This window comes from Ctenopharyngodon idella, chromosome 5 (genome assembly GCF_019924925.1).
Source record: "Ctenopharyngodon idella isolate HZGC_01 chromosome 5, HZGC01, whole genome shotgun sequence".
Lineage (NCBI taxonomy): Eukaryota > Metazoa > Chordata > Actinopteri > Cypriniformes > Xenocyprididae > Ctenopharyngodon > Ctenopharyngodon idella.
This window is the reverse complement of record NC_067224.1, coordinates 25,503,974-25,516,278: the sequence shown is the minus strand read 5'-3', so window position 1 is coordinate 25,516,278 and position 12,305 is coordinate 25,503,974. Positions and strand designations below refer to the sequence as shown.

The 12,305-nt window shown below is 36.7% G+C and overlaps 1 protein-coding gene across 1 annotated transcript in view; it reads left to right on the top strand.

The window, feature by feature from the left end:
• Positions 1-12,305, top strand: part of si:ch211-26b3.4 (connector enhancer of kinase suppressor of ras 2) — a 45,766-nt gene that overhangs the window by 18,213 nt on the left and 15,248 nt on the right. The window contains exons 6-14 of the mRNA XM_051892720.1: positions 821-940; positions 1,349-1,408; positions 3,921-3,989; positions 4,972-5,118; positions 6,377-6,507; positions 6,624-6,784; positions 9,038-9,118; positions 11,135-11,373; positions 11,909-11,943. Of these exons, the coding sequence (XP_051748680.1) occupies positions 821-940; positions 1,349-1,408; positions 3,921-3,989; positions 4,972-5,118; positions 6,377-6,507; positions 6,624-6,784; positions 9,038-9,118; positions 11,135-11,373; positions 11,909-11,943 (1,043 nt within the window). The remainder of the gene's footprint in view (positions 1-820; positions 941-1,348; positions 1,409-3,920; positions 3,990-4,971; positions 5,119-6,376; positions 6,508-6,623; positions 6,785-9,037; positions 9,119-11,134; positions 11,374-11,908; positions 11,944-12,305) is intronic.

Below are 12,305 nucleotides of genomic sequence, written 5' to 3'. Positions count from 1 at the left end.
ATGTAGAAAACCGAAGGGTTTAGAAGCAGAAATTTAAAATTTATATTTTTGTTAAGCTATTTATGTGAATTATTCTGTTAAATGTATATTATTTGATCTGTGAAGATGTCTAAATCCTGCTTTTGAGGTGGAACCACTTTTCTAGGTAAAGAACTTTACATTAAGACATTAATAACTTTAAATTATCTGGCCACTTTGTAAAAGCTTTATAAAAGTGAGAAACATCCTCCATCTTCACAGGCTGGTTATAAGACATTTTACTATAGTTGTGATGGCATTTTTTATGTCTCTCATGAGAATATTGAACAAGCACACACACACACACACACACTTTTCTCACTCACACACAGCTCTTATATTTATATATTTTAAGTAAAACGTGATTGTGAAGTCACATGTGTCTAGCCTGCTCTGAAGTGTGTGTGTGTTTGGCCTAAGGTTGGATATCTTGAATAATGCAGATTTTTCTCCCTTCAGGATCACTGCCGTAGAACAGAAAGAGAGAGAGAGAGGGATTTATAGATGGATACAAATAGAAAGAAAAAGATAAAAGAAGGAATATAGCATGAATAAATATACATATAGCATGTGACTTATTAATGCAGATTCATTAGCTACACATTATGGGTATATATTTCATGATGCTGAATGCCTTTCATGTGAATGGTTTAGGCTGTTGCAATGTTGCCAGTATTCACTGCTCCCTCCCAGTTCAACAGCTATAATTAGACTGAGATATTTACTGTTGAATTGCAAACATAGACTGACAACACTGTCTGTTTCTCTCTCATTGTCTTTCTGTCTTTATCTCTCTTTGCAGTGTAAGACTCTATCAGGTATCTGTGAGCACATTATTTCATTGTCATCCGATTCGTTGGTGTCACAGTCTGCTCACCTCGAGGTCGTCCATCTGACTAACGTTATGCCTAGCGAGGGCCTGGTGAGTAAACAATAGCAATATCCCTTTCATAATCAACAGAAACATGAGAATGTTTAAAAAAGAAGGGTGTAATTGGTTGGATTTTAGAAACTTCCTCTCATCACCGCTTAATATGCAGAGAAAATTTTAAGAAAGCCATTTGTAGGTCGATTTCTTTCTAAAAAAATGAAATGTGGCTCTGTGGTTGTTATCAGAAATTGCTCTGCTTGTTTGAGTACCCAACATTGACTCAAATAATGGTGTGAGTTTGGGCTAGGACTATTTGTTTGTGTGACCAATGGCAGACAGGGAAAACTGTTTAAAAACAATCATTGTTTTTGCAATTCCATTTAGTGACAGAAATTACACACTTCAGCACAGTTTGAAAAATCTGTATAAATCTCACAGCAGTCTCCATCCTCTTTTTAGGGCATGTACATCAAGTCCACATATGATGGTCTTCATGTGATCACTGGAACTACAGAGAATGTGAGTTCAGAGCTGTATTTATTCTTTACCTGTCTTATAGTGAAGGTCCTAATAAATTTTAAAGAGAGGCTTTTTTTTCATATAAATTCTACCAATCAAAATCAAAATAATGAACAGCTGCACGCCTCACATCTTCCCACAGTTATTTAAGAAACCCATCTGAAAATGCCAGGAAGGTCATTTACTTGTGATATGTATTGTCTATGATGATCTTGTAATTGTTGTTTTAACTGTTGTTTTAACGATGTGCAAGCTGACATTATCAAGTGTGTCTCTCACTTTACAAAAACCAAAATAAACACACCTTGAAGGTCTGTATATTCAATATGTAGCCTGTTAGAATGCGGCTAGAATCCCCCCCAAAATTGCCAAAAATAACCAAGCCATCTGTGAGCAACACACAGCAATGTTTTGTTATTGAATGAATCTGCTTTTTTGAACGAGTGAGTGAATGATTCAATCACCCATTTATAAACATGCTTTGCTTTATTTCTAAATGAATCAGCCGTTTTGGAAAAAATGTTTAAATGAATGATTCAATGGCTCACCCGCCTTCTAAAGGTTTTAGTTTCATATTTAAAAATATTTATTTTCTTAAGCCCTGTGATGAACTAGCCATCCGTCCAGGGTGTTCCCCTCGTTGGCCTGAGATGCTGGTATAGGCTTGACCCTACATAGGACAAGCAGTTTTGAGAATGGATGGATGGATTTTATTTTTTAAATAATTGCATATTTCAGTATTCAGCATTTTATTTTGAAAACATCAATTTCAGAGTATTATTTATGTGTTTGTAATTGCTGTGTACATGCATTTATGCCACCTCTGAGCCGCATTAAATGTCTAAATAAATCTAAATGCCACTTTAGATGCAGCTTCTGTGGCACCTCTGCAGTGCAAAAATAGCTTTTGTTGATACTGGTTTTATTTGATCGTTAACAGCCCTATAGGTTCTTATTATTGTAATTAAATAAAAAAGTACTAAAATAGGTGTTGTGAGAAATCACACCCGACTCTATGACAGCCCTAGGCTCTAAAAACAGCACATTTTCACATTTTTAGCCAATCATGGAATGTTCTATACCTTTATGTGTTGGGGATAAGGCAGTCTAATTCAGTGATTAGTCTAGCAGAAGTTGGCAAAACATCTGAAATTTCTTAAAGCACCTTTAATAGTTACAGTAGGATTCTTTGAACCACCTCTTGTTTCCAAATAAGTTTTTAATTTATGCCAGTATAGTTGAATAATTTTATCTGTCATAATTTTTTAATGTAAAGCACCATCTGAGTTCTTCTACTGCTAGATTAAAACTCCTGCTCTCAGATAAAAAGGTAAAACGTTGTCACTGGGACATTACTGCTACCCTTTAAAAAGTTTCTAATACGTATGTAAATTTTTGGTACCAATATGTACCTTTGAGGTACTAATATGCACTCTTTAGGTACAAATGTGTACCTTTCAAGAGGGTACCGCCTCAGTGACAGCATTTGTACCCTTTTTTCTGAAAGTGTATAAGTGTTTATGTGAAATCTAAGATCATCATTGATGATGCTGTATGATAGGACTACTTCTCTGTAGGAAAACCGGCTCTGGTTTTCTTCATATTGTCAGTGCCCATTTCAGGCAGTATTGCTCTATAAAGCACATGCTGTGCTGCAGCTCTTCTGTGGGGACAGCAGAACCAGGTCATCCGCATAGAGCAGGCACTTGATTTCAGAGCTGGCTAGAGTGAGGCTCGGAATGGTGGATTGTTCCAGTGCTGTTGTTAAATCATTTATGTAGCTGTTCAATTAGGTTGGACTCAAACATGCCTTTTTTAGTTGCTGGAAGAACAGAATTCATTGATTTCCAACTCTTAACGCACATTTACTGTTCAGCTAAATGGATTTTACAGTTTTAAATTATATTTTAGTCTTTTCAGGCTATAGAACAACATATCTGAGCAAATGCAAAATCTTTTGAATAATATTCTGGGCTGGTGTCATGGTTTAGTGGTTAAAGATTTGGAAAAATTGTAAGTTATTGTATTTGTCAATTGTAAATGTCAACCGTTGTACCCTTGAGAAAGGCATTTAATCTGAAGTTGCTCCAGGCAGACTGTCACTGCACAAAGTGTACTGTAAGTCAGTATGCATAGAAGCATCATCTAAATGCTTACTATATTTGAACAGATCTTGAAAATATTCTTTAAAATAAATGTTATAGCTGTTTATGCCTTAGTGTATGAAGAGAGGAAATGAGCAAATCTGTGTTTCCCAAAAGCATTGTAAGCCTAAGTAGATTGTAGAAACCAATGCTCTCCACGATCTGCTTAGGCTTACAATGCTTTTTGGAAATGCAGCCCAGATGAGTGACATTTTGATGAAAAGACCTTCAAACGTTCTTCATAGGAAGGTCAACATTCAGGCATGTATGATACTACAATACAACATTGAAATGCCTGGGCAAATTATTGGTGTCAGATTTATCTCTATAATGAGCAGGGGTTATTAATCTCTCTATCTCTCCTGCAGTCTCCCGCAGATCAGTGTAAGAAGATCCATGCCGGTGATGAGGTCATTCAGGTCAATCACCAAACAGTGGTGTGTATCTTTGCGTGGGTCAATAAGGCTGACATCTGTGCTTGCATCTTAGTGCATAAATGTGCATTAATGTTTGTCTAGATATTGATTGGCAGTTGATGCTTAAGGGTTTTCAGGTGGATCTCATAAAGCTTGTCAAGAACATGTCTGCAAAAATTAAATTCTTTATAAGAAATTATATGGTAAAACTTTACAATACAGAAACTTTTCATTTGTTAAAATCAGTTAGTTCATGGTAGTTAATACATTTAGTTATTTTAATAAATGAGACCTTATTGTAAAGTGTTATTAATTATTGTATTTTTTTGCACTGTAACATTGTTTTCTCAAAATTAATGCACATTTTCAAAATTCAAAACTAAGCCACCAATTCTCTTTGTTGTAAATTTCAGTTATACATTACAAAAGATTATAGTGTGTGTGTGTATATATATATATATATATATATATATTGACCCTGGACCACAAAACCAGTCAGCACGGGTATATTTGTAGCAACAGCCAACAATACATTGTATGGGTCAAAATTATCAATTTTTTTTTTTATGCCAAAAATCATTAGGATATTAAGTAAAGATCATGTTCCATGAAGATATTTTGTAAATTTCCTACCGTAAATATATCAAAAATTTATTTTTGTGAGTGGATATGCATTGCTAAGGACTTCATTTGGACAACTTTAAAGGCGATTTTCTCAATATTTTGATTTTTATGCACCCTCAGATTCCAGATTTTCAAATAGTCATATCTCTGACAAATATTGTCCTATCCTAACAAAGCTTATTTATTCAGCTTTCAGATGATGTATAAATCTCAATTTCAAAAAACCGACCCTTGTGACTGGTTTTGTGGTCCAGGGTCACATATATGAAATATTAATTTTGATTTTGAGTTGAAATATAACCTTCATACTACCAGTCTAATGTTATTTATGTATTTAATCTTATTTAATATTTATCTTTAAATCATCTATATCATTCAGGTCGGCTGGCAGTTGAAGAATTTGGTCAACTGTCTCCGTGAGGATCCAAGTGGAGTCATCCTCACGCTGAAGAAGAGGCCACAGAACACTCTGGGCTCCACCCCTGCACTGCTGAAGAACGCCCGCTGGAAACCACTTGCCCTGCAGGTGTGTGTGTGCAGGATACTTCAATGTGTTTGTTCAAGTGCATCCATTTAATGTGTAGTGCATACGTGTGAGTGTGTGTGTATGAGAGCATCTCAGAGCACTGAATGAGTTCCGTACGGCTTGTTGCCATGGCAGCCAGAGTTCTGTGGTTGCTCTGGATACAAGTATCAGACAGATGCAGTTAACAGCTTGCACATGTGTCCTCTCCTCACAGTCACGACACAGTAGAGCGGAGTGGACGTTCACTCATGAATGAATTCACATTGGTGATTTGAAGGACATAATGATTATTGACATAACCACTGATAAACATGCAGTAATACAGGATTTCAATCCTCTCTGAATGAATAAATAAACAATTATATGCTTGTAAATCAAGGAAAAACACTATAAATTACCTGATAAAATGACTAAAGAGTAGAAAAATATGTTTGCGCTTAAATGTTTACATGTAATAAAACAATGCCCATTGATAAATGATAGTGATAAATCAATGGACAGTGTTTTTATGTATGTTTCTCCCGCCTCTTGTTGCCGGGTTGCTGTCTGCTGCTTGTTGCTATGCTTTTTCTCATTGCTAACTGACTGATGGAGCGCTCATGGTTGCTAAGGGCAACTCTATCGTCGTTTTGAAACACACTCTTGGTCCTCTGTTAGTCAAAGGTCTTTAGACGTGTGCGTGACCGATCACTGTCCTGCCCTCTAGTGTAACAAACTGCACAAGACTAACATACGGTACAAGTATAATATGATTAATATTTGTGATTAATATTATCTTTGCCTGAATACTTTCATAATCCATTATGAGCAATATAAGATCTGTCTGGTATTATGTTTTAATAACTGATTTTCTTGTTTTTCTTCACATTAAAGGGGCTATATGTGAGAATGTTCATGTATTAATCGTTTTTTGTATTGCCAGTATGTGAACAGCTTGTATCGAAACTTAAAAAACGAGACTTCCCTGACTTGTCTATGAAAGCCTGGTGACTCGTTATTATGTGAAGGACATGCAAAGGTATTTCCAACTTCTTTTACTTCTAAGTGAAGAACAAAAAACAGCTTTGTCTTGAGTATATTTGGGCCGTGAATCACCTTCAGTCTCTTGTGTGTTACGTGTGCAGTTCACGGTGTAATGGCCACCGGTGTCACTAAGGGCACAAGGGTTTCTGAATTCTACATATAGCCCATTTAATATAATAACAATATGCTGTTAGCTTTATAGTGAGGTTATTTTGTGTGTGCTTTTGATTGACAGCCGCTGTCCACCAGTCCGTGCAGTGGTTCCCCTACCCCACCCAGCACGCTTGGGTCAGTTGGACTTTCACCTGGAGTGGACACACCTGGGGGACATGATGTTTTCATTCTTTCCCCTGTCTATGGACACAGGTATTTACATATGAAATATAAGATGCAAACCAAAACTGTTAGTCTCTTTTAGCATGTTTGTGTAATTTTTTTCTCTTTTCCCTTTGTTTTCTTTTCTCCTGTTCTCACTCTCTTAGAGAGGAGGATCTGGATCGGGGTGGGTTTGGTGTGTTTGGCTCGGATTCTCCAGGGTATTATGTAGAACAGGAGGTATTGGGTGGCCAGTACTTCCCCCTTCTGGAAGAAGATACCGGGAGAAACACCGGACTGCGACGCAGAGACCGGACCCCCACTCACAGTAAGAATATGCACATTAGGGCTGCAGCTAATAATTGGATATTACAAATATGCAAATAAATAATTGAAAATTCCAATAAATACAAAGTTCTCTCATGAAACTGTAGATGGCGGAGGCTGATAGGTCCTTAACTCAGTCTGCTTGCAATCACGACATTCTCTATAGGGCACAGCTGATTGGTTCCTGCTGTATCAGTAGCCAATGAGCCTTTATCAGTAGCCTTTAAATACTTGGTCAGTGTTTGCTGTAGCAGTGCAGCACGCTTTCAGAAATGCTCCACCTTCCCCAGCTCCACCTGTATAGATCTGGGTAATTCACGTACGCTATATTGTACAGCAGCAGCATGTCTTACTTGCTCACAGCAGTGTGTTGTGTATGTATTGGCAGTAGCAAGTCCCGTACTTACTCAGCAGCAGCATCAGCAATAACAGCAGCAGCAGTGTAGCAGATCTATTCCGCTAAGATCAAACACATCAACATTGTTATATCCATTTCCATGCCAAACACTCAAGAGAGCTGTCATGACAGAAATAATATATTTACAAGCATATAAACTTTCAGATTTCAATTATGGTTCATTTAAACCTAAATTAGTGTTTAAAAAGGAATATTGTTGTTATCGAAATGATTGGATTTAAACGATTTGTCTGTAATTATTATCAGTGAGACCTATTTTAAAGGAACACTCCACTTTTTTTTGAAAATAGGCTCATTTTCCAACTCCCATAGAGTTAAACAGTTGAGTTTTACCGTTTTCGAATCCATTCAGCCGATCTCCGGGTCTGGCGGTACCACTTTTAGCATAGCTTAGCATAGTTCATTGAATCTGATTAGACCGTTAGCATCTTGGAACTTTTCTGCCGTACCATGGGTGCAGCAGGCGCAATGATATTACGCAGCTCTCTCACAAATGTCTCCATGGTTGCAAAGCACGCTCCCTGTGCAAGCAGGGGGTCACAGGCGCTGCGTAATATCATTGCGTCTGCTGCACCCATGGTACGGCAGCAAAGTTCCTTGATTATTACGCCGGAATGAGAGTATAGTTCCTAGCCATATCGGCCTAGAATATCGCAACTTTTCATTTTCCGTCGGTCTTAGTACACGATGTAACTACAGAAGAGTCAAGTTTTAAATAGGAAAAATATCGAAACTCTTTGGTCATTTTTAAGCGAGATGCTAACAGTCTAATCAGATTCAATGAACTATGCTAAGCTATGCTAAAAGTGGTACCGCCAGACCCGGAGATCAGCTGAATGGATTCGAAAACGGTAAAACTCAACTGTTTAACTCTAGGGGAGTTGGAAAATGAGCCTATTTTCAAAAAAAGTGGAGTGTTCCTTTAAGACCTTGAATATTTGCATGGAGACAACATTATAAATGGACAGATGGATAAACTGACTAAGGAGTAGAAGAACATATTTGCACTGCCCACTGATAATAATAAATCAATGAGCAGCATTTTTTGTCATTTTATAAAGAAAACGAGACCTATTTTAAGATCATGAATATTTTGTTGCAATTATTTTAGCATTATTTTCAACCATTCCAATTCAATCATTCCAATTCACTATACTGTACTGTAAATATTATAAAATATGATATTGTATTTGTGTGATATTTGAATATGATATTATATATGTATTTTATATACAGTATATAAAACAATATATTTAAATATCATGGTAGTATTTGTTTTACTGAAATTAATTTATGCTAATTTAATAAAAAAGCATTTTGTCTGGACAGGATTATTTTGATTGCTGTATTACAGTTTTGATCCAAACGATTGGATTTAAGTGATTTGAGAGTAATTATTATTATTATTATTATTGATTTTCTCAATTAGTTGTTGCATATTCATAAATGTTCTGTACTCTTGATTCAAAATAACACTACTATGGTTCTGTACACTACAGTATACCGCATTCTCTGTTTTAAATAATATATGAAACATTCCAACCATTTCAAACCATACATTTTTAAATTGTAGTATGCTTGTGCGATGTTACACAATGTACGTCTTACATCATGCCAGGATGGCCATTTTTTAAGCTGGACATAAATGCAGTGCATTACAGGAGATTAATCCACTAGGGAGCTCCGGCTTTAAACTGCAAATCTCAGCCATTTAGTATGTTGCATTTGCACTCCTGTGTGCACTAATACACACCAACAGAGGAGATGATAGATGCCCTGAAACACACCAGAACATACACAGAGACACACTCAAATGTTGTATGTCTCTGCCTGTAGGTGACCTCCGACAGGTTTCCATGGGAACTGAATGGCTGGCAGAGCCTCAAGAATCTGGAGTTTACAAAAGAGGAAGCAGAGGTGATAATTTTACTTTTTTGCGTACTTTACTACATTACTTTTTTTACTCAGGCAAAAATGGCATTAACAGTTCTGTCTCTTTAAAAATAGACAGATGTTGACCTCTGTAAGTGTGTTAGGTCAGAGCTCAGTGTCTGTAATGTGAGGCTAAGATAAATGCTCCATCGCTGATCCTTACGGTATAGGAAAGAGAGGTATAAATGCACCCACACATGTTTTGGGACTAATTCTCCCATACGTCAATCCTAGGTAAAGTCTCGATTATCTTGATGGTTCTACAGATTATCTTATCAGATTTTCCTGTGGTGTGATGTGTGTTAAGAGTGACTGAATCGGCAACATGTTGAAAATTTACAATCAGAAATCCTGTTGTATAGGGAAACACTGAAGACAAACACGCACTCTGTAGATTGTCACGTGAAATGAAATGATACCCAATCAGAAAGTGAGCTGATGGAAGAACACTGTTATCGCCATTTCTTTTTTGCCTTTGTCCGCCATGTTTGTTTACTGTAAAGTCATGTTTGACCGTGAGAGATTTTGCGGTATTTCCCATGTTCACAGTCGGGAATCTGGTTGTTTGTGAATTAAATCTGTTACTGTGCTGTCTTGGTCACATCGCGGCACTCCACACACTATAGGAACAAAACTGTTAAATCTATGATCTTTTTATGATCATGTTTGTGGTCTCTCACATTTTGAAAAACTGATAAGATTGTAAAAATCTTTCAGTGTGGGCCAGCCTTTAGATAAACCAGTGAGTAAGTTGCCCCACTCATATTTCCCATATTTTCTTGCAAAATATTCAGGAAGTGTCCATTATATTCAGAGATCTGTGTGACTATATAATCACATCTAATTATGTTATGTCAAAGATGTGTGTGTTAATGTATGTTTATATTTCTAGTTAACGAGGAGCTTCTACTTAGAAGCTTCTTTTCAGTAACTAAAACCTGTTTTATCAACATCATGTGGCATTCTCAGTTGCATATCCTGGCATTCGCCATCAGTGTGATTTGTGCAAGTTGCCTTCACTAAGATCACGTCTGCAAAGAACATAAATGTCACAAAACTATAGAACTGACGTTTTAGAGCATCAGAACCAAGAACACAAACCTGTAAGGCAGCGACTTTGTTCTATTGAACTCTGCAACCAAAAGCAGGAAATACCGTTACATAGGCTTGTTTGTGAAAGCTGAGGTAAGCAAAGTGCAAGACAGACTTCTTTGAAGAAGCTAAGCTTCAGAAAGCTGGAGGAACGGCAAACAACCATTTCCTTTGCCTTTGGTTGATCAGCGGGTCTTTTTGTGAACGTTTTTTCTGAATATATTTTAATGAGAAAAATATTTTGTGTTTTTTGAAAATCAGCAGAAAATGTGAGCGTATTAGAGGTTTCTATTGAAATCCAAACTTATATTTTTAGGCTGCATGAAACTTAACAGTCCATTAATGTAGATAATCACCTTCACTTAATAATAATAATAAAGTTTTTTTCTGCTAAAAATTTATAATATGAATGTATTATATATTATTATAAACACTTTAACCAAACGGTTATCTTTAATTATTACCTAAAACAGATGAAATTTGATATTTTTCGTCTTTACTATCAGTTCTTAATGTGTGCATTTAACTAGAAGATTTTACCTCGATGTGTGATACTGGCGGTAACCAACTTTCTTTTTTGGTTTTTGTGATGCGAGAGGTGAAAAGTTAACTGTAAACATGTAAAATGACTCATTCATTATTTTTTTTGTTTTTTGTTTTTTTGTGGAAATACAACTCTAAGAATAGAACAGAGAATACGTAGGCAACACGGGCAGAGATATAAATAGGAAGCAAACCTACTTTAGGGGAAATAAACCTCTAAAACCTCACTCACACACAGGAAGGTATCAGTTATGAAAAAAGTTTTGCAATACTCTCACTCTCTGCTACATGCTCCCATTATAAGTCCTTACGCTGTTTTTCTCTCAGAATGTGACTCACTGCTTGCTTTCTGTCTTCCTCAATCAGATTCTGATTCCTCCCTCTTGCGGTTCCTCAGTGATGACAGGATTGTGTTGATTCAGGAAGAGGCAGAGTTTTCCCAGCGGGACACAAGCAGGCGATCCAGGAAGAAGAGCCGGAATCCCAGCAGTCCCAGTTTTCCCATCAGTCCCTCTATGCTTGCCCCACCTGTGCGTCTGGACACAGGCCCCCCCGAGGGGCTGCCCTTCCCCGTGCCCGACTCAAACACGATGCCACACTACCATGTAAGTGAAATGTTGAATCTGATCAGAGCTGTCTTTAACTACTGTGTACTGACATTTAAATTAATAATTTGATACAATGCACTTGTGTACATACATGTTTTTACATTGTACTTTTATTTAAATAATACCTGCAAGTAATTAAAGCTGTAAATAAGTTCTGTAACTACATCTGTAATTACACTATTGACCGTTCCCTAACACCTTAACCCACCCTTAAACCTAACCAAACCACGAAACCTGCCCCTAACCTTACCCTTATCCTACCTCAATGACAGCAAAACACAATCGGTACATTGTACCTAACAATTTTTAAAGTACATAGTAATTAAAGATACCTAATATAAAGTGTGACCAAAATTTCAGAATTGCCTCATCTCACGACATACATTTGATCTATATTGTCATGTAATTATACATACAGGACACACACTCACACGTCTCTGAAACAGTAGTTTCTTTCATCACACAGAACAGGAAATTCAAATCTCTCTTCCTCTCTGTCTCTCTTTCTCTGTCATTCTGTTCATTGCCTCAGAGAGCCGCAGACACACTTCGAGCAGATGCTGATAGGTGAGTAAACTTTATACCTTCCTTAATTTATCATACATTTTGGTATTTTTATTATTATTTTTTGTATTATAATTTTTATCCCCTGAGATTGACTTGTTACCAAAAAGTCTTGTTTTGTTTTTTTTAAGACCATTTTCATCTTTTTTGGCTGTGTTTCGCTGATTTGTCTTCAAAAAAATTTTGTAAACGCCTTCTTCACGTGAGAATGAGAAAACAAAAGTGCTCTGACACAAGCTGAGGGTTGGCTGTTGGATCAAATATTGTTTTGAGCTGGCCCATGCTTCAACATATGCCTCTTTGCATAGACTGTATTATATTGTGACAGATTTACAAAATAATCTGTGCCACTAACTGTTCCGATC